At 34.7% G+C, this 24,714-nt stretch overlaps 1 protein-coding gene across 2 annotated transcripts in view; it reads right to left on the bottom strand.

Annotated features, from left to right (window-relative positions):
- The window catches only part of LAMA2 (laminin subunit alpha 2), a 621,494-nt gene that overhangs the window by 311,862 nt on the left and 284,918 nt on the right, over positions 1–24,714 (bottom strand). For both annotated transcript variants that reach the window (XM_073022454.1, XM_073022455.1), the window contains exons 11-12: positions 12,066–12,206; positions 9,347–9,520 (exon numbers count right to left, since the gene is read on the bottom strand). In XM_073022454.1, coding sequence (XP_072878555.1) covers positions 9,347–9,520; positions 12,066–12,206 — 315 coding nt within the window. The remainder of the gene's footprint in view (positions 1–9,346; positions 9,521–12,065; positions 12,207–24,714) is intronic.

The raw sequence follows: 24,714 nt of genomic DNA, 5'->3' as shown, positions 1-24,714 counted from the left end.
CTCTTAATACTATCACATTAGGCATTAGGTTCCAGCATATAAGTTTTAGGAGGACACCAACATTCAGACCATAGCATATCATGCCTCACAAGAGACTGCTCTTTCTTATCTTTGTTCCTCTGTACCTGTTATTTATTTTTTTTCTTTTCGTTCTTTTTTTTTTTTTTTTTTTGACGGAGTCTCGCTCTTTTGCCTAGTCTGGAGTATAGTGGCATGATCTTGGCCTACTGCAACCACCGCCTCCCAGGTTCAAGTGATTCTCCTGCCTCAGCCTCCCGAGCAGCTGGGACTACAGGTGTGCACACCACGCCCAGCTAATTTTTGTATTTTTGGTAGAGATGGGGTTTCACCATATTGGCCAGGCTGGTCTTGAACTCCTGACCTCATGATCCACCCGCCGTGGCCTCCCAAAGTGGTGGGATTACAAGCATGAGCCACCATGTCTCGTAATGTTATTTTTTTCTCTGGCTGCTTTTACAAATTTTCCAGTTACCTGTCTTTTTAATAATTTGATTCTGATATATCTTGACATGATTTTCTTGCCATTTGGGATTCTGTTTCCATTGATTGATTTTCCTTCTGGTTGTGGTTTATATGCTGTGCTTGTTTATGTACCTGGTAATTTTTGATTTGATGCCAGACATCATGAATTTTGCATTGTTGAGTGCTGGATTTTGTTGTAATTAAATACTATTGGACTTTGTTCTGGCATGTAGTTAATTTATTTGAAATAAGTCGACTTCTTTTAAGGCTTGTTTTTAAGATTTGTTCGGGTGAACCTAGAGTAGCTTACAGTTCGGAGCTAATTTAGTCCCTGTTATAAAGGCATTCCACGTTGGGTGGTAGGAAAGTAAACTATTACCAGCCCTGTATCAGCTCAGGAATTGTTTCTCTTACTACTTTTTAGTGATTCTTCCATTACCCTTAGGTAGTTTTCTCTCACATATTTACAACTCAGTACTCTAGATTCTCTTTACACGTATCTGCAGCTCTCTCCTCCTCTCTCTCTCTGTGTAGGTCAGGTCCCTCTTGCCTTATATGCTGCCTCACAAAGGCTAGCTGCCTGGGCCTCCACGAACCCTAACCTCTGTCTTTCCATTTCGCAAGGCCAGGCTATGTTTGGCTTTTTTCTCAATACACCAATGCACTTCACCCTGGAGACAGTCCCCAGGCAATAATCTTGGGGCAACTGTAAACCTCACTTCATTTGTTTTTCTTTTTCAGAGATCACAGTTTTAGGCTATCTGTGGAACAGTGTCTAAAAACTTTTGTTCCACATTATTTCCCCCTCAGGTTTTCTTGTTGTTTAAGGCAGATAAGCAAATATAGACACTATTATTCAGTTATGGTCAGGAGCAGAAATCCCAATGTGTTGTCTTTATAAAGGCTTGTTTTTAGCATAATTTTTGAACATTTATGATTTGTTTCAAGGGGAGTTTATTTTTATGTATAATGTGGAGTAAGGATGCAGAAATTTTAATTTTTTCTCTAGATAATCAGTGGTACCAGGCCATTTACTATATAGGGTCTAACCTATTGTCATTGATCTGCAATGCCTATTTCATTAAAAATTAAGTATTCATATATGTGTGCGATGTCTATGAGCTATTTTTTCAGTTCCATTGGTTTGTTTTCACACTAATAACATTTTGCCTTCATCATTATATCTTTTAAAGTAAGTCCTAACTCTTTATATCAGATAAGATTTTTATAAGGGCATTAACTCCATTCATAGAGATTAGAACCCTCATAACAATCACTTTCCCAAAAGACCCACCTCTTTCCTTTAGAATTTCTATACATATGTATATATACATGTACTTTTTTTTTTTTTTTTTTTTTTTGGAGAGTCTTCATGCCGCAGCCTGATCTCGGCTCACTGCAGCCTCTGCCTCCTGGGTTCAAGCGATTCTCTTGCCTAAGCCTCCTGAGTAGCTGGGATTACAGGCACCTGTCACCACGTCCGGCTAATTTTTGTATTTTTAGTAGAGACAGGGTTTTGCCATGTTGACCAGGGTGGTCTTGAACTTCTGACCTCTGGTGATTCACCCGCCTTGGCCTCCCAAAGTGCTGGGACGCGAGCCATTGTGCCCTGCTTAGAATTTCTTTTGATTATTCTTGGCAATTGGCTTTTCCCTACAAATTTAATCCTTGGTACTATTTATATTTATTGCTATTATACATGGCTTCTTAAAATTTTTTTTTTGAAAAGTGTTGATATAAAGAAATATGATTGACTTTTGTATATTACTTTTGCATAATCCCCTTATTGACTCACTGATTAAGAATTGTCTGTAGATTCTTTTGATTTTACAAAGCAGTTAATTATATCATCTACAAGTGAGTTTTATTTCTTCCTTTCTGATTCCTATATATTTTTTTCCTATCTACTGCACTATCCATATCTTCTAGCACAATGTTAAATGCAAGTCGTGATAGTGACAACTGTTTTATGTTTGTTATATTAAACAATACTTTAAAGATTTTATATTAAGTAAGATATTTGCTATTTATTTTTATGTAGGTAGCCTTCGTCAGTTAAAGTGCTTTTCCAACTTTAGTTTTCAAAATTTTTCAGACATGAAGAATGTTTAATTAATTTTACCCATTTCTTTTTCTGCATCTATTGAGATAATTGATTTTCTTCTCTTTTAATCAGTCAATATAGTCAACTACTTAAACCGGTTTTCTATTTGAAAGTAACCTTAAACACCGATGATAAAATCCACTTAGCCAATTTAGCCTGACTATTTTTATAAACTGATGGATTTGGGTTGTTAATGTTTTATTTAGGATATTTTCAACCATATTCATGAGTGGCTTTGGGTAAGGGTTTTCTTTTTCATAGTCCTCTTGTCAAGATTTTGTATCAAGTCACATAAAATTACTTGAAGAGCAGGTCCCAGTTGTTCCATTCTCTGGAAAGTTTGTATAATTTTGCATTTAAAAAAATTTTGAGTTTTGATTGAACTTACTTGCAAACAAATAGGCTTGGAATTAACTTCATTGGATGGTTTATTGCACTGCTGATTCAATTACTTTAATGTTTATCTGACATTATAGATTTTTTTCCTTTGAGTCAGTTTTATTAAGTTGCATTTTCCTAGAAAGATATTCCTTTTTCTAAATTGTATTCTAATTTATTGTGTGTAAATTTTCATAATACTCTTAATTTATTTTCTGATACTTCCTTATTTGTTTATTTTTGAAGTAATTGCAGTTACGTCCATTTTTACATTTCTAAAATTATGTGCTCTTCACCCACTTTTTGCTTGATTAATCTTGCCAGAGCTTTGAAACCATTTTAAAAAGTTGGTGGATTTGTGTCCTTTCTATTGACATTTGTTATTCATCTCATTCATTTGTATTTATACAAATTCATATCTTTGTTGTTCCCTTTCTTATGCTTTCTTTTGAATAAGCTGCTTCAGTATCTCTATTCCAAAGATCAATGCCCTGCAAGAACTCATAAACTTAACTGATTAAAAAAATGCTTAATTGGAAGAGGCTATAGACACATCTGGACAGTAATCCTGGCTCTATTTCTTCTTAATTTGGATTTCTTGGTTTATTAGCTGATGACTTGGGTCATGTATATTAACAAAGATAAAAAGAGAAATTCACAAGTAAGGTAAATATTTTGGGTGACATGTGTTTTGTGCAGAATCTGTACAAACACTACCTCCTTTGTCCTGACCAGTAAATTCCTGCCAATGTAGCCCTAGATCATGTAAGTTTTGTTGCCAACCACATCACACATCAACTCTTACTGAAATTACTGTTAAGTAAGCTATTTTATTTTTCTCATGAGTTTTTATCAAATGGAACATTTTCCTATGTAGTATTCATTCAGCTGATGAATTGTAAACAAAATGGAAAACACTGTAAACAGAATGCATGTGAAGATTAAAATGCTTTTTATACAAAAATTTGTAACATGAGAACTAGTGCTTTATAAATGTAATTAGGAAAAATGTCAAGAGAATGTTATGACAAGGGTAGGTAAGACAGAGATTTCTATGTTTGACCTTGAGCTCTTGCATTTGTGCTAGTTTTACATAGCAGATTCTATCACAGCTATGGGAAATAAATAAGTACTTGATTTTTTTGTTTTTTAATACTTATTTTCTTATTTATCCTTAACAATTTATAAACCAAAAAGCATCAGAGACAGGTCTCAGTTTAGAGGTTTATTTGTCGAGGTTAAGGACCATGGCCTGTGACACAGCTTCAGGAGGTCCTGAGAATATGCACCCAAGATGATTGGGTTACAGCTTGGCTTTATATATTTTAGGGAGAAAAAAGTTGCAGGCAAAGACATACACCAATACATGTAAGTTATACATTGGTTCAGCCCAGAAAGGTAGGACATCTCGAAGCGAGGTGGGGGCTTTCAAGTCATTGATGGATTCAAAGATTTTCTGACTGGCAATTGGTCAAAAGAGTAAAATTATGCCTGAAGAGTTGATGTCAGCTTGAGTTAAGAAGGTTGATTGTGGAAGCCATGGTCCTTGTCAGGTAGATGAAGCCTCCAGGTAGTAGGCTAAAGTAGCAGGCTGATGGTGAATGTCTCTCACCAGACCTTAAAAGGTATCCGACTCTCCAGAAAAGACTTAGTAAGGGAAGGAGGTTCTCCATAGAATGCAAATTTCCCCAAGAGACAGCTTTGCAAGGCCATTTCATATGTCAAAGAAATATATTTTGGTATAAAATACTTTGATTTCTTTTAGGGTCTGCTATCTGTTATGTTATGCTATACCAGAGTGAGGTTGGAATTTGGTATCTTGCTGCTGTAAAGCGTCTGTCTAGTCAGTTTTAAAATCTCTGTTTTAATGTTACTGTTGGTCTGTTGTGTCTAAACTCCAAAGGGAGCATCGTATAATGAGGAATGTGTAACTGTCCCTTCCCATGATGTTCAGGTTTCTTTGGGATTTTCAGGTTTCTTTGGGATTCCCTTGGCCAAGATGGCGGTTCATTCGGTCAGGGGGCTTAGAATTTTATTTTTGGCTTACAAATTAATTCAGTTTATTTTAGGCAGCAAACCTTCTTCCTGGTTCTACTCCATTGCCAAGTCAGTCTTGATGGGATCTGATTTATGGAATAAAAAATCAACCATAGATGATTTATCCTATTTACTTTTATAGCCATGCCATTCTTCACTTGCATAGTGATCTTCTTAACTAACCCACTTAATCCAAGATCTAAATAGGAGGAAATTATGGATGGGGAGGAGGGGTTTGAACTTCACTGTTGAATAATTTTGAGGACTATGAAGGAAGAGGTCACAAATACGCAAGGAGAGTGGAACATATTTGTTAGTGAGTTTTTAATTATTTTGTAAAGTAAGACAGAATTCATCTTTCAACTCACACAAATCTAACTCAATGGGCATTTCTGACCAATCCAAAAAAAAAAAAAAAAAAAACAATTTCTTAGAATTTTGTTTGTGTTAAGCATGTAGCATCAATTACATAGTACTTGTTGAGCTTCTTTTATGTGATAAGATCTACCCTGTCCTATAAATCTCAAATATCAATTTCCTTCTTCAAATCTATGGCTTTAATTTGAGATCTGTGAAGCAAAACTGAAAATCAAGCAAGAACAACAAAGGAATTTACCAGAGATTACTTTTAGAAGCCAGGTGCTACTATGTCAGCAGACTCTCCTAATGTGCATCTTAAACTAGGCTGTAGGTATTCTTGGCAACTACATGAAAAAATTTAAAGGCTTCTCTAAGCTAGAAACAGAAAGACAGCATAATGCTGTAGAAAATAAGCATGTTTGGGTGAAGAACAAATCATATAAGATTAATTTAATAATGTTCAGAGACAGAATTTCAAACCTTAATGGTAATACAGGAACAGTAGACAAGCCAAGCTAGCTTCTCTCAGAACTTACAGATGCAAAGAGAATTGCTTTTGGAAGCTGCATTAACTATTTCAGACCACTAGGGTAACCTTAAGTAAATGACTGTCACAATGTTCCAGTAGCACTTAGTTTACTAAGGCAGCAAATTATCCCAACTCTGAAATTCCCAAACTGTTTCTGAATAGCTGTAGCCTGCAGCAAACCAGCAGGATTCTTTGTCCTCTAGCTCTTTCCACTGCTGCCTGGTTGCTTAAACAAATGCCCTAAAACCAAGCATTAACATTTGCCAAGCATTTTGAAAATGAAATGCACCTGGGATAGCCCTGTGGGTGCCTGATTTAGTTCTCTTTGACTATTGAGAATGAGGCGGGGAAAAATTAACACTTTATTCTGCCAGTTGTGCCGAATCTTCACTGGTACATAGGGGAAAAAAATTGAGGAATAATTCCTAGCTGAGATTGTGAGAATTTCAAAAATAGAAAGTATAAAAACGTGCTAAGTTTTCCTAGGCCTCATCCATTATCCACACATGTACTTATAATCACTTACTTATACTTCATTATTCCAAAAGAGTAAAAATGTGAAAAATGTTTCACAGGATGCAAGGTACTCCTTTGCTAAATTGGCTAGTATTCCTGAGTTTTATTACAACCAGGCAGACACCCATGTGAGCAAAAGTGTGTCCCATGTCAGCACACTTTTATTATTTGGGATTAGGCTCCTAAAAAAAAGAATAACGGCATGTGGCATCTCCATTATAAGAGAACACGCACATCATATCTCCCTTCTGTTAGAAGAAGGCTTATAATCAAGCAACTTGGAAAATGTTTGAAAGTCTGTATGTAAATATTTAGGAAAAGCTAATAGCATCTCATAATTTTTTCCAATTAGGAAATAACACTATAAAAGCAGAGGAAGGATTATGTACCATAGCCTCTCGGTCATGGATGTAAATAAAATTCAACATTTAAGCAGATGCGTTTGTATCTTGATATGCTATTTCTGTCAGATTCTGGCAATGGTTCTGATTCGAACAGCAATTACTGGTAAAGAATTCAGCCTCAGCTGGGTGTGGTGGCTCATACCTGTAATTCCAGCACTTTGGGAAGCCGAGGCAGGTGGGTCACGAGGTCAGGAGATCGAGACCATCCTGGCTAACATGGTGAAACCCCATCTCTACTAAAAATACAAAAATAATTAGCTGGGCGTGGTGGCGGGCACCTGTAGTCCCAGCTACTAGGGAGGCTGAGACAGGAGAATAGTGTGAACTCAGGAGGCGGAGCTTGCAGGGAACCGAGATCTTGCCACTGCACTCCAGCCTGAGCGACAGAGCGAGACTCCGTTTTAAAAAAAAAAAAAAAAAGAAAAAGAATTTAGTTTCAGCTATTTAGAAAAGTGGATTTATTGAATTTACCGACAAGGCCCTACAATTTTCCATTTCCTTAGCAAGATATTAAATCAACCAAGCTAAGCATGTCATCATGACTATAATTTACGTGATGTGACATGACAGTTAAGATGTACTGTGGTAATTTCTGAGAGCTTGCAGTATTATTGTAGTATCAAAAATTTATATGGTTCAGTTATTAAGGCAAATTGTTTCATTCATACTGAGATGCCTGACAGTAAACCACCAAGGGCTTCACGTTACATTAAAAATGTCCTCCGTATTCAAACAATTTGTACACCCTGTTACTGTTATTTTGTGCACCGAATGGAAACGGCAGCACAGGCAAGAACAGCGTTTTGATGTGAAAATGATTGGTAGGGGAATATGAAGAGCTTCATTGTGGGTTATAAGAAAGAAACTTTTCAACCAGGATAAGGGAAGTTATCTTCGGGAACCAACAACTACTAATGGGATGTCCAAATTCTTTGTTCTGATTCTATCGAATATTCCATTTGCTTGCTTTCCTTCTGTCAGTTTGATTGTCAGCCAACAGAAAAAAAATGCATATGACCAAAGAAGAAAGGATGGAAAATCTGGTAAAGAATATTTCTATTATAAGCTACTTTAAATAAGTGTTGCCATCATATAAGAAATAAGACCTTTGAAATTCATCCAATTTTGACCTAAGGCTCTTCTTGGAACTCTTCAGAGTAGTTTTTTTTTTTTTTTTTTTTAATTGACAGTACATTTTTATATTTTTTTGGCAATTTTAAGCAGTGGAAATTCAAGTCCTACATGCTATTTTGTTCTTTTTGGGAATACTAGAGTTTCCTAAATAGAATAGGATAAAATGACTTCTTGCTGTAAAGGGCCTTGCAAATAGAAGTTTAATTTGATTTTTATTACAGCTATTGAATTTTATGCAACATACGCTGTCTCTTAGAATACATGTTCATTGAAAATGTGTTTTAGACATTTACATACTTTTTGTAATAGCATTTAGAGGTCTGCTAAAAATAAGAAAACGGCCATAAGTTAAAAATGTTTCAACCAGCCAACACCACAAGTTCCCATTCACTGAGTAGCATATGAGATACTAAGTTTTTCTATTTCAATACTCACATGCCATGCAAGAAAACCACTGACTATAAACACACTTTTATTTGCTTAATCAATGACAATTTCTTCATAAATAATGCTATATTTCGTTAGGTGTAAACTAGGCTTAAACAGCATCAATTCACGAAGGGATTTTCCCATCACAGCTTCTGGTGTGATCAGGTATTTTAACTATCAGCTGAGAAGGTATTAACTTTCACACAACAAGCAAGTATTCACGTTTATAGAGAAGTCGCCAAATTTTATTTCCAACGAAGTATTAGGCAAGATAAACTAAAATTCTAAACCCCAGGATATCTATCTAGATAGACATAATCCACAACAGAAAAAAATAAGCCTGTATGTCTGAGGCTGCTACATTTGTTTATCTGTGTATGTTTTTACGTATGTGTGGGCTTTAAAACAAACATGTGCTTCCAATCTGGCACTTTTAGGGTAGTTTCTGTCTGAGCTCCAGGAAATATGTTGTTTACATAAGCCTCATGGCAAGCATTTAATTAGTTATGTAATACATTCCTTTTCCAATTAACATTCATATCAGGTAGAAGGAAAAGTAAATCTCTTGAGTATCAGTTTTGTAATGGAATGGAAACAGATGAGAAAACCTTCAGTAAGTATCCCACCATAAACAACTCCAGAAAACAGTTCTTTTCACATAAGCACAACAGTTTCTTCCAATAGCTGTAATTTGCTTTACAAAATACCCTAGAGGCTTCATTAATTTATTTGCCCATTCAAAAAGTTTACATAGAACATCAACTATACAAAGTTGCATATTAGGGATGCCGTGGCTCGTTAAGGTCTTGTGCAACATGGAAGAAACGCCCAACTCAATGTGATTTAGCTGGTTCTGGCAATCCAATCCAGTGTGTATTTAATTTTGTCTTTCTCTAAAAGAATTATCAACTAAAACCCATTCTCACGATCAGTCAGTTAAAGCAGAATAGCGGGAATTAAGCGTGGACTTACTTTGTTTCCCAGATAGGGAGCCGGTGCGCTCCAGTAGTAGCTGTGCGGCAGGGCTTGCCGGGCCTCCGCGTTACTGATGCTGATCTGCTGAGGTGAGTCCGAGTCGTCCTGCTGGGGAGCCACTCGAATGCGGCCAGAAAGGTCAGTCAGATACCAGCCACTCATATCTTGTATCTTAGAGAAAACACACATCATCATTAATTTAAAAAAATATCTCTAAGCTTCATTTTCTTTCATGTTCCTGGTCATGTCTACTTTTGGAAATTAAAAAAAAAAAAAAAAAAAAAAAAAAAACCACAAAACTACAAACATTTAAAAAAAACATGAGCATTATGGATATCATTAGACATATGTACTCACGTAGGTTTCCATTGTTTATTTTTTTTTCTCGATGTTTCTAGGAGTTTCCAAGGTATTCTATAATAATCTGTTTTCATTGAACTTATGCTTTTTAAAAAATTGTGGTTCCAAATACCACTTTCTTAAAAATAGAAACTCACTCAAAGTCATACAATGGTTATAAGATACAGTTGGACTTTCAGTTCCATATTTCTTACTCCACTAGTAATTTCTTGTTGCTTTTAGAAAAATTTCTACTTTGAGGCTTAAGGATATTTGAACCCACCGGCCTGTTACTATGACAACACCTCGCAATACTGTATGTATTCCTTCAAACAGGGTCAGAAGTTCTGTGGGGACCCACAGCCTAGATCCCTGACCCAGAAATGGAAGGAACCTTAAAGGAGGAATCAGGGAATGCACAATGATTTGTTTTTACGTCTTTATGCTCCAGCCAAGTTCAGGCCCACAGCTACATGTCTAATTTAAAGCATCCTACCCAGTCAGGACAAAACACTGATTACTAAGGGCTTAGGGTACAAGCTATCAGGAACCTACTAGACATGCATGAGCTGCTTCATGTTGTGGGTGATGGGAAGCAGAATGCTAAGGGTGACTATGTGGATGAAATATTTTAAAAAATATCTTCATAGATTATTTGACTCTGCTTATCCCAAAGCTGTGAAATCACTGAGATTTCTTTGGTTAAATGAGAAATAGAAGCCAGGTACAACCTGTTGACTTACTGGACAATAAGTAATATATTCCTTGCTCTTCTTCCCTTTCTAACGTCACCCTTGAGGCATTCTAAGACAGTTGAGTGGGATTCTGTGTCTCTAGCATCTGATGATCAAAGCTTGAGTACCAGCTCTGCCCCTTGGCTGGCTATGAAACTTTGATCTGTCAGTGGAGTAGTCTGGAGGGTGGGGTGGGACTTCATAAACAAAATGAGGGTTAGACTAGATGTCCATCTGTGTTTGATTCTTTGAAGTCTGCTCTGAAAGCGATATAGTTGATAAAGTATAGATAATATTTCATAATATGAGATTTGACTTAAAAGCACCGCAGGCAGAGAAAATATTTGATAGCTCTGTTCAGGATTAGTCCGCTGATTAAAGTTGAAAGGAAGAAGTGTTTAGGAAATAGTTTATCTAAATAGCAGTCTTTATAAAACACAACTCTGATAATGTCAGTCCTTAGCTTAAAATTCTTCAATGACACTCCAAGTAAAGTATCTCAAATTCTTAGCGTATTCAACCCTATAAGTTCTAGCTTCTCATTCCCCTCTCTAGACTTCTCTCTCTCTCCAGCCCATTTCCTACCATTCTGCACTTTTAAGTCCAGCCACATAGGCTGTGTAAAATTCCCAGAAAGTCCCATTTTCCTCTGACACTCTTCTGTATAGGGAGACAACATGCTGTCTGCACAGAGTTGAAAAGGCAGTAAGTAGTGTAGGCAGTGAAGTCAGAAAAGTAAAGACATTCATGTTAAACAAAGAAAATTTTTAGGCCAGGCACGGTGGCTCACACCTGTAATCCCAGTACTTTGGGAGGCCGAGGCAGGTGGATCACAAGGTCAGGAGATCGAGACCATCCTGGCTAACGTGGTGAAACCCCGTCTCTACTAAAACATACAAAAAATTAGCCGGGCGTGGTGGTGGGTGCCTGTAGTCCCAGCTTCTTGGGAGGCTGAGGCAGGAGAATGGTGTGAACCCGGGAACTAGAGCTTGCAGTGAGCCGAGATTGCGCCACTGCACTCCAGCCTGGGCAATAGAGCAAGACTCCATCTCAAAAAAAAAAAAAAAAAAAAAAAAAAAGAAAGAAAGAAAATTTCAGTTGCTATTAAATAGTTTAATAGTTTTTCAAGCCAACTCAGAATGAAGGTATTGTCTATATTTAATGTCCCCTTTTAATAATGAAAGAGCCTAGGCAACATCAAATAGTAACTAAAGGGTTGGTGGATAATATGTATTATGTATATAGATGATAAAGAGTTTTTCTCAACTTGTATGCAAACATACCAGTAAATGGAAACTATAATTCATATCACAATGTCCTGTTTTCTCTCTTAAATCATGCACTCTTGGAATTGAAACCTTAATTGCATTACTGTTTCATAGAGTAATCATGAACACTAAAAAGACAATGTCTACCTATTCTAAGAAATTCCAGTCTACACAATATTACAAATACAACCTCAAAGGCTTTGAGCAAAAATACAGAATAGCATTTGAAGAAAATTCCATTACTTCTTCATGTAACTTCATGTAGAAGTTCACTATCAGAAAAAAGTATGTAAAAATTTCTTACAAAGGAACCACAATGAAAGCAACAAAGAAGGCTGATGGGGCAGCAAACAGAACCAAATGGTGCTTGCTTACTTTGCCATAGGTCCAGTAGGAACTCTGACATCTGTTTGAAACACCTGAACAGAAACACTCATCGCAGCCTTTCCAATTATCCTCTTGCAAATTGAAGAAGCCGGATTTGCAACGACTACAGTCTCCTCCTTCAACATTCTCCTGAAAATAAAGGGATGTATCAGCAACAGAGGTATCCTTCAACATTATGATCTGTGTCCATGTCTGTATAAAATATTAACTGTACCTTCTTCATTTTACCCTCTCAACTATATTTAAAGTATAATGATATTTTAAAAAACCTGCTCGAAAGCTCTATATTAAGCCATATCCTTTCTAATTACACGGGTGAGAAAGATTACTGGATGCAAATCTACTCTCGTAAAAGTGACTATTTTGATCTTCATGTAGGTTGAGTGTAGAGTAAATGTCATGATAAATACCTGTGCAGGAATGAATTAGACTAAAATGGGGCCAGTTAGGTTCACTGTTCTCTTATTGAGGTACTTCATTTAATTTTATGGTAAAATTAAAGACATTAATACATGGATGTATAATAGAACATTGATATCACACCAGTTATAAATACTTTTCACATTTCAGATTAAAAATATGTACATTTGAGGCAAGCATAGGAACTTGACAGGTAGAGAAACTGGGGTAAAGATTAGATAAAGTAGAAAGGTAGCAAAGTTTTCTCCCGGTTAACTGTTTACAGTGTTTTCTGTAACACATCAGAACAATCAGTTAGTCACATAGTGATACTATGGGAAAGAGCTATTCTCATTCTGTGACTGCTCTCCAGACTGATTTCATTAATCCTACTTTCAGTACACTGAAAAATTATTTGTATACAGTTGAGCCTAAAATGTGGACTCAGGCCAGTGAAAGCTGACCCTATAATGATAAACAGGGAAGGATGTAATCTCTCAATTTAAAGAGCAGTTAATCTTGACTAATACTTCTAAATGAAGGCATCCTGCTTTCCAGGAAACAGATTTGTAATATTCCCTACATACATATTTTCTCTACATTTCCCCTCTTCCTTGAATTCCCTTATTATCAGTTCTGGGGCTTTTTAATAAATTCCCTTGGACAACTAACTTCTCTCTCAATGTAGTTTTCATAGCCCTTTATACATTACCCTATCACAACCACAAAAAAGCATTGTTCAAAGATTGTTCTCTCTAGCTATCTACCATAATCTATTCAGAGGTAGAAACTCCGTCTTTCTTATCTTTATAGTCTGAGAAAATAACATGGTTCCTGGTACAGCATTGAGCATTAGCTTCATCAAATTTACTAAGTTCAAATAAATCTCTTGGCTGTCATGTTTTTCATGCATAGCAAAGTGCTATACACAGAGTACGAGCTTAATAAAAACATCTTTAAACAAACCCAGATTGAGCAGAAGATAGGGATGATAAAATCTGAGAACATATAAGGAAAATCAGAGGAGAAGAGAAAAATAGCATGAAGAAATAAGGAGAAAATTTTAAGAATAAAGAAAGCGGTCCTCCTTATATCCAAGAGAATAATTTGTCTTAAATTAACTTTTTGATACTGAATTATTATGACTCATTTCCAAACTCAGCCACTTCTATGTGGGAACCTTACTAAGCACTGCCATAAGATTTTTGCCAGCTTACTTTTTAAGGCAGATTTCAGACATTTTGAAATGATAGATATCAGCAAAACTAATCAAACTAATTTCAGACTTATAGTGACAAATAAATCCCCAAAGCACTAAAGTTGAGAGCATCTTCAAAAGAGTATAAAGGCAAGAAAGATGAAACATATCTGTAATTATGATTTAGTTTATTCCGTTGAGGACACAGTACAGCTGTTCTGTACACTGTGTTCTTACGCGCTTGGTCTAATCTACTTTTCATTTACTCTAATTTGAAAGCTTATAATGCCACTATTCTGAGATTCAGACTAAGTTCAACAATGAGAAATTTGCAGACACTAGCTACATTTTCCTTAGTTCCATTTTAGCCTAGTAAAATGACCTTGAAAAAATATGATTAAATAATTTCATATTCAATTTTATTTAATAACCTGAAGCAACATATTAGGGTAGGAATTCTAGGCACTCTGAAGATAAATAAGTCAAGGTCTTTGTCCTTAAAAACCAATATCTAGTTGGGTAAAAAGATATACTCACAATCAACTATAATGCAGGGTGGAATATGGTAAGTGCATCTGAGAAATGAATTAAATTATGGGCACATAGAGGAAGCACTAATTTCTGCTATAAGGCTTAAGGAAGCTTTATGACAGGAGTGGAGTTTGACCCAATCCTTGAAGCATGGTTTAAAAATTCAACTTGTGGACATAGACAGAATGAGAGACCCATGTTAGCAAAGACATTGGGAACAAGAATTCATTTTAAAAGTTGGAGGTTCATTCATTATTTATTTTTCAAGACAAATGTGCAGGTTGAGCATCCCTAATCAGAACCCAAATCTGAAATGTTTCGAAATTTGAAACTTTAGGGGCACCTATATGATGCTCAAAAGGAATGCTCATTGGAGCATGTCAGCTTTTGGATTTTCTGATTAGGAATGATCAGCCAGTATGTATTCTGCAAATATTCCAAAATCTGAAAAAATCCAAAATCTGAAACATTTCTGGCCTCAAGCATTTTGGATAAGGGATACTCAGTCTTGCATTTAATACTTCCTATATGCTAGAACTTCACTTGGTACTTGAGATCCAGGGCCCTGCCCTCAGAAAGCCCATCCTAAGAGATATTCCTTAGGAATTGGTAAGTCATTAGCGGTTGTTCATTAGGAGATAAATCAACAGAACTATACTTGAGTCACTTAAGTTGGCAGTAGCAGGTAAAATGTCTATAAAATGTAAGACATTGGCTTAAAGAAATCTTTCTTTACTACACTAGAGTGTATATTTTATATAATTTAGAGTAGCACAATTCAAACACAGAAGTACCATGTCCCGGGACTTTTGTGCACATCTTCACAGAGACCAAAGTTTCCTGCCTTCTACTAGCTTGTTAATATACATGATCTTGACAGTCTAGTTCCAATTCTTTCTATGTGTCTCCAGGGACATCATTGCTTTTCCAAAATTTCTTCGTGACTCATCAACCATTGTCATCCATGAGTCAGCTCCTAATTGCATTCCTGGCTTATTCTTGGAAGATCTTCTTGATATGAATATTCTAGGACTTACATTTTTTTTTGATTCCTAGCTTGCAAGTGAGCCATTAGCTTTATGATTGAGCTCTTTGAATAATTTCACTTCCTCTGTTATCAATATCAATATCAATATCAAATTATGAATAAATGCTCTGTACATTATTTCTTATTGTTGCTTTATTCTTTATATTATTCGTTCATCACCTTATAGCTGAACTACTATATACAAGACATATGAGATATCAGAGGGAATATAAAAATGCCCTCAAGAGGATTATAGTAAAGGAAGTAGGAATTTTCTTTTTTGCTATAGTTCCCTTAGCACAGTTTCTACCTGGAGAAATAGAGTCACGATAGCTTCCCTATGTACTTTCTGATGAGGCTCATTTCAGATAAGTATATCACAAGGTGGAAGAAAATCACTGTTGTAAGAGGCATACAGACAACATATTCTGGATCTGACACCAAATTCATCACCAGAGTCCACTATGCCCCTGAAGAAAAAAATAAGGCAGAAAAACCATAGGGTTGAGCAAAAAAGATGTATCCCAAGATTTTCATAAGATTAAAATAAGGTACTGCCATGCTGTCCTCTTCCAGATGTAAGAATGTCTCCAGATGTAAAAATATCTACTAAAGGGCATTTATTGAAATAAATAAATAGACAAATAAATACAAACAGTAAAAGCATAATTTTATTCTTTTCTTGCCATTTATAAGATTGGCACAGACCATATATTATACCTTATTACCATCATCCAATTCAGTCCCTAAAGCACAGATGGGAATATAATGACCCTAAATATCAAATGATATGGTAAAAGTCTTGTACCTTCCAGATTGAATGTTATTTTAATCATCATGAGATTTCTATGTTCCTTTATAATTCTATAACTTATTTGTACTGATGAATTTTAAAAAGTTATTAACATATAACTAATTTTTTCTTTTTTTGTTTGTACTTCAATGGTTGCAAAAACATAATTTAATAAAAAAATTTAAAGTTGTTTTAACTGTTAATCTAAACAAAATGGAGTCTAATGTATTAAATCTCTCAGCATTCCTACTGGGAAACTCCTATTGATCCAATAAATTCATTTTAACACTTTATTTGTATAGAGTCCATTAGTGATTCTTTTCATTTTGCATAGTTAATGATAACTTTCACACTAAAGCCTATAAAACAGGGTAATTTCTAGAATGCTACAGACTTCCACTCTAGAGATTAATATTCATTCGCTTATATCACCATATTTTCTTAAAACCAAATATTCAACTTTTGCTATTTCTATGCCATTATTGTAATCAATTATATTAATAAAATGAAATATGAACTGATAATTGTTACAGGAAGTCAGGGATCCTGAACTCAGGGACCAGCTGGAGCCGGAGCAGAGGAACACAAATTGTGAAGATTTCATTTTAATATGGACACATATCAGTTCCCAAAATTAATACTTTTATAATTTCTTATGCCTGTCTTACTTTAATCTCTTAATCCTGTTATCTTCGTAAGCTGAGAAGGTATGTCACCTCAGGACCACTATTGTGTTAAACTGTACAAATTGATTGTAAAACATGTGTGTTTGAACAATATGAAATCAGTGCACCTTGAAAAAGGAAGGAATAACAGCAATTTTCAGGGAACAAGGGAAGACAACTATAAGGTCTGACTGCCTGCGGGGTCAGGCAGAATACAGCTATATTGTCCTTCTTGCAGAGCCTATAAATGGACGTGCAAATAGGGAAGATATCGCTAAATTCTTTTCCTTGCAAGGAATATTAATAATTAAGACCTTGGGAAAGGAATGCATTCCTTGGGGGAGGTCTATAAAGGCTGCTCTGGGAGTGTCTGTTTTATGCGGTTGAGATAAGGACTGAAATACCGAAATATACCCTGATCTCCTGTAGTACCCGCAGGCTTATTAGAGTGGGGAAGAAACCCCACCCTGGTAAATTTGAGGTCAGACCGTTCTCTGCTCTCAAATCCTGTTTTCTGTTGTTTAAGATGTTTATCAAGACAATACATGCACAGCTAAACATAGATCCATATCAGTAGTTCTAATTTTGCCATTTGCATTGTGATCTTTGCTTTTGTCTGTGCCGTTTCCTCAGAAGCACGTGATCTTTGTTCTCCCTTTTGCCTTTTGAAGCATGTGATCTTTGTGAACTACTCCCTGTTCGTACACCCCTTCCCCTTTTGAAATCCTTAATAAAAACTTGCTGGTTTTGTGGCTCAGGTGGGCATCACAGCCCTACCGATATGTGATGTTACCCCCAGAGGCCCAGCTATAAAATTCCTCTCTTTGTATTCTTTCTCTTTATTTCTCAGACCAGTCAACACTTAGGGAAAATAGAAAGAACCTACGTTGAAATATTGGGGGCAGGTTCCCCCAATAGATAATATTCATTTTTCCATTGTAAATAATCCACACATAAATACTTTTATATTCTCACATATTATGATATTAAAACATGCCACTTCACTTTAGACTAGTGTTTTCAGTCTACTTAATCTATTTTTTATTATCATGTCCCTACAGAACCTATATAGACATTTTTTCATAATCATCCCCACCATGAAGCTTTAATACTCCAGATATATTTTATGTACAGATGCACCATGTGAATGTTTGCCTTTACATAAAATCAATGATATTTTTGTTCCCCAAGAACCAGTTTTCATTCTTTTAGGAAGAAATGTGTGCTTTAGACATCTATTTCTGTTGAACATAGCTAAATGTTGTGGCCTATGCTACAAAAAACTTATCATGGCTGCCTTTTTTTTCTTTAGTTCTTTTTTCCCTTTAAAAACAAAGTTGAATTAGAAAAATTTTACTAAGTTCTTTTGTTTTTGATTTCTTGAAGTGAGATACTATCGTGTTGACATCAATTTTCTTTTTGCTGTAGTTTCCTCAGTACAGTTTTTCTCTGGAGAAATACAGTCACAGTAGTTTTCTTATATTCTTTCTCATGGAAGCTACTGCCTTATAAATTAGGTACAACTTCAGCAATACATACTGAACTGTGATTGTTAGTCAGCTTGGAGTACTACTGACAAAGTTACCAGGAATAGATACAGTGACATTTAAGTTATTTTTCTGTGATAATTGCTTCAGGAATTTCTCAGTCATGCTTGGTTTTTTGGTAGTTTGTAGTTAATTACAGGTTTTCTTCTGTTATGACCTTTATACTAATGCATCCTAGTATTAAAAGAAGTTAACAAAACAGGGATAATTAGTTAATCAGCAGTATTTGTTGAAGACTTACTCCTAAAACACATTTTTCCAAGGCTAGATAATAGTTGATGGGTTAGGGAGGAGAAGGAAATACATAAACATTAGTTCTTACTTTTCACAAGCTTAGCTTTTAATAGTGTGAAAGAGAACCAGAGCTGGACAGTAGTTAAAACAATGAAAATAGGCTTCAATGAAAAACTACTGCAATAGGGAAAAAACGACCTTAGTAAAGAACTAGCCTCCATTCCCAATACAACATGAACAAGTAGGGATTCACAGCCAAGGAACAGGGTGGAGATTTATAGCCATGGAGCAAGGATCAGGGGTGAACAATCATTAAGAAGAGACATCAGCGATACAGGGGATTCTTGCTAAACCACATGAACAGGATTCTTGCTGAAGACAGGCCAGAGAGATCAGATATCAAGGGTAAGGGGTTATTCACACACTGACTTAGCAGAATTCTTGCTATAACTAAGCTAGGTTTGAGGACAAGGCTCAACGAAGAGGCCTCATCAAAAAGAGGACTCAGAGAAGCCTTTCCAAAGTTTGGTCAAGGAGTCTGTCAATGTAAAAAATTGGCTAACATAATGTTATTTGAACTGTAGCTGTTGCAAGAGATAAATTCCTGCATGAACTTTTTATGCCAAAAATTCTACATCTGTAATTTCGATTCACGATTAAATGTACCATTGAAGGCCATTTGTAAAAATACCCAGGAATCAAGTCTACAAGTTAATGAAGTGACCATTCCTGTACACAAATGAAAAAGAAGGGGGAAATCCAAAACCAATAAAAATGTTAACACACCATAAAAATCCTTTCAGGGAAAAAGAACAGAAACTTATCTCTGCTTGAGAAAAGCAATATAAACAACAACAAAAAGTAATCCAATAGGTATTTATAGTTATACTTTATATTTGTACAGGTCTTCAATGTTATAATTATACCTATTGAAAGGCAGAAAAGATTCAATAACACCATTTCATAGATTACAAAATAGAATCAGAAAGGCTAAATGACTGTTAAAGCTTCACGAGATTTTAGCTCTCTTCCTTCCATCTTTCTTTTGTATGAGTCATTGTGTTATCTTCTTATTGTGCAATGATAAAGAAAATACATAGGGTCCATATCATCACCAGAGGTGAGATAGACATAAAACAGAATTAATAATTATGAGATCATAAAAGAAAAGAAAAAGGTTTGAAAAGTGATTATGCCATGGGAATGATATGATTTGAGGATGCAGGGGCAGCTTTCCTGAGAAAGTTGAAGTTAAGTCGAGCCATTAAAAATGCCTGGCTAAGCAAAGGAATAGGGCTAGAAATGAGATTTCCCAAGCAATCCGAATAGAACTTATAAAATTCCAGATGCTACAAAGAACTAATAGACTCAAGAAATTTAAGCAAAGCTGAAAAACAGTGACTGAAACTCAAGAACATTCTGGAGAGGTAAGCCAAGGCCAGATCACATAGTCTCATGGGCCTGTAAGGACTTAATGGAAAAATGCAATAAAAACAAAGGAAAACAATATGAAAATACAGACTTTAATTTCTAGTCTTCTACTTCACTATTTATCTTTCTATTATAACACTTTGATAAAACTTTGATAAAAGCACATGTTCCTACCTAGATCAAGGTCAATTTATATTATGTGTGAGATTCTACAAACCAACTGATTTTGCATAAATAATATGACACCAAACTGCAAAAGAGCCAATTTCTAGCATATGGTACTTGAAATAAACAAATACCGAGAGTCAGACAGCACTTATATTCAATGACTTGTCATATATCTGAAATTGACTTGCTTCTTGTAATTCATAAGAGACAGAAGTTTCAAAATTTTTAACAATGCGAAAATATTATAAACATTTTAGTGTCTTGAGCTAGCATTCCTTTAACATTTTGAAATATAATGATGATAATGTTCATTAATATCATTGTTGAAGAGAAAATATTATGTGTAAAATGTAATAATGTAGTTGACATTGTATTAAAAATTTCATTCACCTCTTTTTAAATCTGAAATTCTTTTTTACATTCAATTAAAGAAATTTTAAATTAGAAATTATTTTAAGACATTCAAAAAGCACATATAACATGCATTACCCATGCAACCTAGGGGTAACAAAACATTCATATTTTATATTTGCCTCAGATATATTTTTAAAGCAATGATACTTAGATACAAATGAATCTCATTTCACTTACTGTGTCCACAGGACTTTTGTTATTTCAGTAGTTCAAAATAGGTTCCTAAATTGCCCCTGATGTAACATAAACCTATGATGTAACTATTATTATATTTAGCTTGATATTTCCAGACATTCTTGTCCCAATTCATAAACACTTCATTAAAACTAATATTTGCTACTTATATTATGGCTTAATGGTTGTATATGTACACATAGGCTCACATGTATCAAATACAACTATATAATTTATTCCCTTTCCTGTTTCTCTAGAGGTAACTACTATTCTGAAATTAGTACTTACCCTACAAGTGTATTCAAATTTTAAAATTATAATGTATGTGCTCACAAACAATGTAGCATTGTTTTATGTTTTACAACTTGATATAAATAATAGCATAATGACATTGTTTTTCCACCTGAAGTTTCTGAAATTTATCATTGTTTATACATGAAGACCTATTTCATTCACTTTAACTGGTTTTTTATCAGACTAAAGGGAATATGACAATTTATTTTTGCTATTTATTTATTTTTCTTATCTTCATCATAGTAAGTACGTCTACGTTGAGCACTTTTTAGATGGTTTTTCTGCACATATTGTTAAGAGTTTTGGGGGTAAACCTTTGGATGTGGAATTGTTGGTTGACAGAGTTTTATCACCTTCAAAGATACTAAATAATGCCATATTGCCCTCCTAAATTGTGGTACTAATTAACTCTATTAATAGAAATGGTAAACATTTAAACATTTAAAATTTCACAGATTTTCACTGGTACTTGGTGATGGTCAGCTGTCTGCTCATTTAGAATTTTATGTTCTTCAGTAACCTTTAAAAATTATCTCAATTTAAAAAACATTTATATTTAGGTATCACAAAGTTTTTGTCGCTATTCTAAATATTTTTACTACATTTTCTATTTGCTTGTCATTGACATATAGAAATACTACTGCTGTAGATAGATTCTTCTAGGCTATAATCCAGTTAAAATGTCTTATGGGTTCAATATTCTTACTAAAGGACATACATTATTTAATATTTCTTTCAATGAAGTTGGACTGTGAGTGGTAAACACTCACAATAAAGATATTTGCCCCCAGTTTTAATATTTTTCTCTTTGTCTTTCTGGTTGACAGATTTTCTACTATGGGTAAGATTATTTTTTATCATCCTCAAACTGAGGATTTATAATAGTTTTTAACTCATGATCATTCTTTTCTCCTTCATTTTTTTTTTGAATATTGTTTCTCCTCAACTTCTTCTAATCTCTTCTTTGGCAACTTCTGCTAAACTTCCGTTGAATTTTATCATTCTATGAGTCAGTTAGCATCATATTTATTTACTTCCCTATGTCAATTTATAGGTAATTTTTTTCAGGTCTATATTTCTGATGTTCTATCCTGTGGTTTCTCATCTCTTGTTTAACCCAATCATTGAATTTTTAATTTCAATGACTATATATATATTTTTTTTAATTTCTGGAAGTAAATTACATATGTTTCTTTTCCAAACCTGATTACTTTTGAATTTTAATATAGCATCTGTTTTATTTTTTTCCTATTCCTTCTTTGTTTATTCTTCAATCTTCTAATCATGCTTTTACAATTGTATATTTTAAACATTTTTATGATTTATGTGATAAAAATATTATCACAGATTTTTATGAATATAAAACTTCTTTCAGACTATCCTTTCTAGTTCTTTGTGTATAAATATTCTTATTTTTGTGGCTGCTGGTTTCCTTTTGTAGTTATTTTCCTTTTGTGTACTTTACTTGCTTCGTGATGAGATCATTTTCAGTTGAGGCTGTATTATTTTTCTTATGAGAATACCATTTCCTTGACTTGTTGAAGAATTCCAGCACATAAAGGGAGAATAAAAATGGATCCCATTCCCATGTGGCACACAGGTTTGGGGATTTGGTCCTATACAAGGTAGTAACCTTTACCCACTCAGAGGCCCTAAAAGAAAAGTTTTCTAGCTGCCTCTGTAGGCTTGCAGGAAGAATTTTCTAGCCCCCATTTCACTGTCTGAAAGTATTTCTAGTGTCCCTGCTTCAGTGAGCTCAGCTGCAATTTCCCTCTGTGGGTCCAAATCCTAGTGGCAAGTCCTAGTGAGGGCATTAAAACTCCAAACGTTAGCCCCGATCTTAGAACTAAGACTTGCCTCCCATCCCCCACCCCATGACCCCAGTTGCTCAGTTTAGCTTGAGCTTTTGCTTATGCTTAACTTAGATTTCCCTCTTTGGTCTGACATCTAGGAATTTCCCTTTCTTTCTTGAATCTAAATGTTTATAAATCTATTTGTTATGTTTATGCAGCATATCTGTGTTTTTAAAATAGCAAAAGTGGGAGAAGTGATGTCCATATCAGCTCAGTATGTCATTTTACCCACAGGGAAAATAATACAGCCTCAAGTGAAATGCACTCATCACAGAGCAGTCATTTAAAATTTATAAAACAAAAAATAGTTAGGCCCAAGACTTCTTAATGAAGCCCTTTTTAAAAACGTCTTCACACTTCAGTGAGATATTTCTTTCTGATGAAAAATTATTTAAAAACTCATATGTTACAGTATAAGAGAATAAAGGTATAAATATTTAAGGTTAATATGCATTTTGGAGATGAATACTTATATACACATTATTTCACATGTGATTTATATTATTTCTATTTACAGATAAATACTTATTTAAAGTTACTAACTTGGATATAAATACATGGACGCTTATGTGTATATTCTTCCCCTTCTGCTAAAAATATGTCATTTGATTTGAATTTATATCTCCAATATTTTAGTCTCTCAATACAATTTTGCTTCTTAGACAGCATTGTGGTCCATGCTGTTTTTACAATCAGTTGACATATCTATGTCAAATCATGTTTTTGTGAAACAGTATGAACTGTTACATTTCTCTCTACACTAAGTGTCTTTTCAGTATTTAAATTGTATGCATATTTTGTTGAAATGCTGGGTTATTTATTATTTTTTAAACAAGAGACTGTAGGCACTTAATTGTAGTACATTGCATGCACATTTTGATGTGACTCTTCATGGCATATTGTGATATTGTGATATGATGTAATTTTGTAATATAATTCATGTTATATGCATATAATTTGTGATTTTTATAATTATGTAGATGTTTTATGAAACTTGCTTTCTGCAAGTTTTTAATCCTGAAACAATTTAGTTTATAAGAACTTACAGTTTTCTATTTAAGATATCACATGGTTGAAAGGCATTTATTTTAATGATGCTATTTACTTAATTTTCATTCTCTTTTATGATTTCTTAATTGCTGTTTATTGTTGCATTTTAATTGTCTGTGTAGAGCTTCAAGTGTCTACACAGGAGGCATCTTTCTTATTAGGATTATAATCATTCTCAGTACAATATTGAGTTCGGCTGAGAGCAGGCAGTAAGCAGCTCAAGGGGCTTTCCCTTGGAGCCCTGCTAATCACCACAGCTCTCTTGCTCTAGCCTTTCTCGCTATATTTACCAAAGAAAATAAACTCACTTGTTACTCTCTTTCCTTGCAAATACCAGACATTACCATTGTATGAGTGGTAGGTATAGCAAACCACTTCTTTTTCTTCCCTGTTTGATTTTATGTATTCCAGAAACTCAGGAGGTTTCTTTCCATTTTAAGCTCTGTTTGGCCTGTCCTTTATTTGAACGAGTGGTAAAGGTTAGAGATTTCTATGGAGTTTTGAAAAGAGAATAAAGCACACACAAGGCATGTTTTGATAAATACTAGAGAAGATGCACTAAGAGTCTGCAGGATTGCCCACAAAGACATACAAGATGGAGAGGGGAGGTGTCCTTAAGCAAGCAATCACTCACACACTGCTACACGATCTTGGTCGACTCAAGCAATTTTTCATTTCAGATAATATTGGAATGAAATGTAATAGATTAGAAAATTTACTATATTCCAGGATATGGCGACTTTTTACTACAGGCTTGTGGACTTTTCTGCTTACTGTGTCCACAGGACTTTTGTTATTTCAGTAGTTCAAAATAGGTTCCTAAATTGCCCCTGATGTAACATAAACCTATGATGTAACT

Source organism: Chlorocebus sabaeus, chromosome 13 (genome assembly GCF_047675955.1).
Source record: "Chlorocebus sabaeus isolate Y175 chromosome 13, mChlSab1.0.hap1, whole genome shotgun sequence".
NCBI classification, from domain to species: Eukaryota; Metazoa; Chordata; class Mammalia; order Primates; family Cercopithecidae; genus Chlorocebus; species Chlorocebus sabaeus.
The sequence above is the reverse complement of the archived record's forward strand: the minus strand, read 5'-3'. Positions and strand labels throughout refer to the sequence as shown.